General features: G+C 35.0%; 1 protein-coding gene across 1 annotated transcript in view; it reads left to right on the top strand.

The window, feature by feature from the left end:
• Window positions 1–577: 577 nt before the first annotated feature.
• Window positions 578–4,278, top strand: part of LOC108368302 (uncharacterized) — a 9,160-nt gene continuing 5,459 nt past the window's right edge. The window contains exon 1 of the mRNA XM_017623143.1: window positions 578–677. Coding sequence (XP_017478632.1) covers window positions 578–677 — 100 coding nt within the window. The remainder of the gene's footprint in view (window positions 678–4,278) is intronic.

The following is a 4,278-nucleotide window of genomic DNA, read 5'->3' as shown; positions in this document are numbered from 1 at the left end:
CAAATGGCAAAGGCCAAGCAGTGCATAGATTGTCAAAATGAAGTGAAAAACACATTTAAATAAAAATAATACAAAGTCGAAAGCCACTAATAAACACAACGAAAAGAAAAGTACTTTTGCTAGCCACGCGCAATTTTCCACCCGGTCTGTATTGAGTGCCGCGTTCAACTCCGCCGCATTGCCATTACGTTTGGCTTGCAGTGTGAAAGTGGAAATTCCGCGCGCGCGCTTAACAAATCCGCATCCAGCTCGGGTGGCAAACTCAAATACCAGTGGCACAATCGCATCTATAGTGTAATAAAAAAGCATACGAATTGTGTAAATAAGGACTGTTTTGACACCAAATCACCATTTGACGGTAATACTCGTAAAATTCTTCGATTGAGTGTTAAGCGTGTTCAGCTGGATACCTGTTGAAGTGTAAATGGCTTTGTAAACGGCAGGTGCGAATGTTTGCGCGACCACTTTGTCAAGGGCGTTTAGATGCGGAAATGCAGTGCGTATTGAAGATATTACATATCCAATTGCAAGCACTGAGCTGTACATATACAACAATCTGTGAATAATGTGATTAAACATGTGTTTTCTGCCTCGTTTACTGTTGCCATGCCTAATTATTTTCGCATCGATTGCTGCAGCGACATCGCAAAATTTAAAGTATCAACAATTCAGTGCAGGTAAACAATTGTAAGAGTTTTTGCAGAAATGTAATGTGAAATTACTTTCAGTTTTTATCGCAAGACAAACTTTAAAAAGAAAGTCGACCGACACGTAAATACTGTTAATAATTACCATTTATCGGCTAGTAAATACCGTCTTATCGAGCTGATAGGAATTTTAGTTTCCATAAATGCATTTCATTAGAGTATAGCTGAATTAACTTTATTTTTTTTTTTTTTATTGAAGCAGAGCTCACAAAAAGTGTGCTGACCAACGCAAAAATGTGTCCGTAAACGCAATAAAGTGCCAAGTTACGAAGGACCTGTATGCGCTTGACATCAATATGGCAAACGCGTAATTCGTTTCACTTCTATCGGCGCAGTAAGTGTAGCACTCTTGTGCGTAGAGTGCATAAAATTTTGGTTAAAACCTTAATATAGGCTGATATGAAAATACGAAAATTTCAGAGTTCCCGAATTCAGGGATTTATGAACTAGGAGAGAGATGCAGGATTGAAAAGGAATATACTTTTCGCGTTTGATTTGCACTGCATTGCATAAAAATGTCGCACATTGACAGGTTTATTTTCATTTTATATCTGTACGTCAGTACTATTCTCTGATATGTTGACTGTCGGCACCCCAGTCGATCAGTCATCCGACAACAGACTACAATTAGCTATGAAAATGAACCGAGCGGTACATTGGAGACCGATAAAGAAGCGTTGGACATGATTCAGAAATTACGTGACTTCTTGGAGCTTTATCTAGGCTTGCCGAGCGTCTTCCTTTCGGGAGGTCAGCCGTCCTTTGCCACCAAATGCCCTCCGTTCTTCCCAAAAAGTAAAAAGTCTCCCTTAACCCTCTACTTCCTCTTCTCCCTTAACCTTCTACTTTTATTCCACCTAACGAGTGTTATAAAAACGTATTCAACTAATTAAATTGAGAAGTAAACTAGGCATAAAGGGACTTAATGGGTTTGCCTGTGGTTAGATGACATTTGAATATAACCTCAATTTTGTTGCGCGTGACCGAAAAACGTCTAGTCGTGTATGCGGAACTTAACTGCAAAAAAAGGAAAATCAATGATAAAGGTTCGTCTGTTTTAATTTTTAGTTAGTTTACCGCTACCTGACTGTTTTCTATTGTTTTCATTCAGTTTTTCATATATTTCATTGCGACATAAACTTCAGAATAAACGACTTGAAATCGTATTTTCTTTGGATAAGGTTTAACGGCACAGATCATATGTGACGGAAAAGTTTTTACCTATTATGCATTCATATGTACACACATACATAGATTACTAAAAGAAAACAGATCGACATTAACTGCAATCAACATATGTACATATGTATGTATTTACATACATAAGCTGCGATTAGTTTATAAATATTGCGCCATCTGTTACTCAAGAGCCCAAATACCTACACACTCATGCTTTTTGTCTCCTTCTCTCACATCCAGCGCACTATGGGACTACAGCGGCTAAAAGTAGTAAAAACGGATTAGCGAATTCTGAAAAAGTAATTACACTTATGCATTGTAAAATATCCAGCTAACTCAAACCAAAAAGAATTTTTAAAGTAGGAGCAATGCGAAAAAATAAATTTGTAAGAAAAAATTTTGATTTTCTCGCAAGTAATTTGAATTAATTTTCCCGCTTGTGCGGATATATAAATAGCCAATCTGATTTATGAGCAGTTTTTGAATATATCTGTGGTCAAACATTGCATTAAATTTTTATAAATCTTTTGGAATGTATTAAACAGTTTACCATGAAATTCTGCGTAATTTTGTGAGTGTAAAATTTTTCGAGTGCTTACTTTACGAAGGGATATTTAAAAGGGACCTGGGAAGCGAGCTAAATTATACTTAGGACAAGTAAAAATTAAACCTGCGCGTGTCATATCTCAAATAGTTCAGCTTCTATTCTTGCTTTTATAGACCCACCTCCTGTAAAATTTATTCAAAACAAAAACAAAATCATTCGAGCGGTTTTCGAGCAATTTGATATTGAAAAAATTGCAAATTTTTTCAACACTTTTTTGCCTCTAAATGCTCGATATTTCTACTAATTCAAAGAACCTATATCCCGAAAATGAAAGTTATATCTGCAAATCATAAGTTGCTAGAGCACTTTAAAAGCTCAAAATTTACACCAAAATTAGCCAATATTTACCGTTGTTTCTTCGACAGACACCGATTCGGTTACTTACATACATAAATGTATCTGTCTATAGGTTTGGATTTTTATCTTTGAAACGGCACACATTTCTTTGAAATCGCTTCATGAGTTCTCGTGCAATAAGCGTTTACGTGAAGCGCTATAAACGAGTAAAATATGCAATCAAAAATATTTCCTAATTATTTTGTTGCCGGTACAAAAATAAATAACACATGTATTTTAACAAGAAAGTAACGAAAAAAATTAATTTCAAAATGTAATACTAAATTTAGTTTATAATCATGCAGACAGTTGCAATCTTGTGTAAATGGAAACATTGACAGTGTAATCCTGGTTCAGATGAGTGGTTGGTTGGTTTAAGTGAATTGTCACCCTGGTGATAAGCAATTGGAAAATTTGCCATTTTTATTCCACAACTCATACTCAGCCATTTGACGGCTTTAATGAATTTCAGTACGTCATACAGAGAGAAGCAGCTGCACTCTAAAACATTCGGAGGAAATGGCTTACCGAATGTCTTAAGCCTCATCCTTGCGAGGGCTGGACGCTCACACAGGTAGTGTTTGACTGCTACTGCAACAGAACCTATTGAAGGATCAAATCCTTTAAGCATGTAGTAAGCTTGTAGATAACTTCTTTGCTCGTTCTTAAGAGGGCTCGTAATTTCGTATTGATCAGAGATATAGTCCCCCACTAACCGGTTGGCTATCCGAAAAGATATTCAGATGAATATTTGGGAAAGAATCAAAGGTAATTTTTATGTGAAGAGATTCCGCACTAAATTTAAATGGTTGTAAAACAAAAAAAGCACAAATATGAAAAAACCATATGCATTTGTTGAAAAATATACTAAATATGCGCTATAAATGTGCAAAATCACGCATTTACTGCAAAATATGCAAAAATAGGCACTAACGTTTGAATGCCATTTTAAAGCAAATGTCATGATTCGTAAGGATAACTTAATCATTTCTATATGAAGAGGCCCAATAGCGTGAGCCGAAAATCCGTGTTTTTTAGAATTTTTAGTGGTAATAGCAAAAATACGATCCATTATGTTTAAAAAAAAAATTTGTGAAATTTGGAATTTTCTGGTCAATGTCCATCAAAGTTCAATATGCTCAAAAAATAAAAATTAATATATAAATTAATTAATACATTTTTTTACTAAAATTGCAATAATCTTCAAAAATATTAATCCTACATTATGTGGTATATGGACCTTTTTTTGTAGAGAATCGAACTTAGCTAAAAAAAATTTTAGTAGTTGAACTTTGGTGGACATGGGCGAGCTTTCACATTTCACACAGATTTATTTTAGAGCATGATGAACCATATTTTTGCTATTACCAATCAAAATTCTAAAAAAGCGGATTTTCAGCCCACGCTAATCTTCATCTCCATCTTCATCTTCATCTTCATCTTCATCTT

Source organism: Rhagoletis zephyria, unplaced genomic scaffold, assembly GCF_001687245.7.
Source record: "Rhagoletis zephyria isolate East Lansing unplaced genomic scaffold, Rhagoletis_zephyria_1.1 Rzeph_scaffold_03059, whole genome shotgun sequence".
NCBI lineage: Eukaryota > Metazoa > Arthropoda > Insecta > Diptera > Tephritidae > Rhagoletis > Rhagoletis zephyria.
Note: the sequence above shows the minus strand (reverse complement) of the source record. Positions and strands in the feature narration are given on the sequence as shown.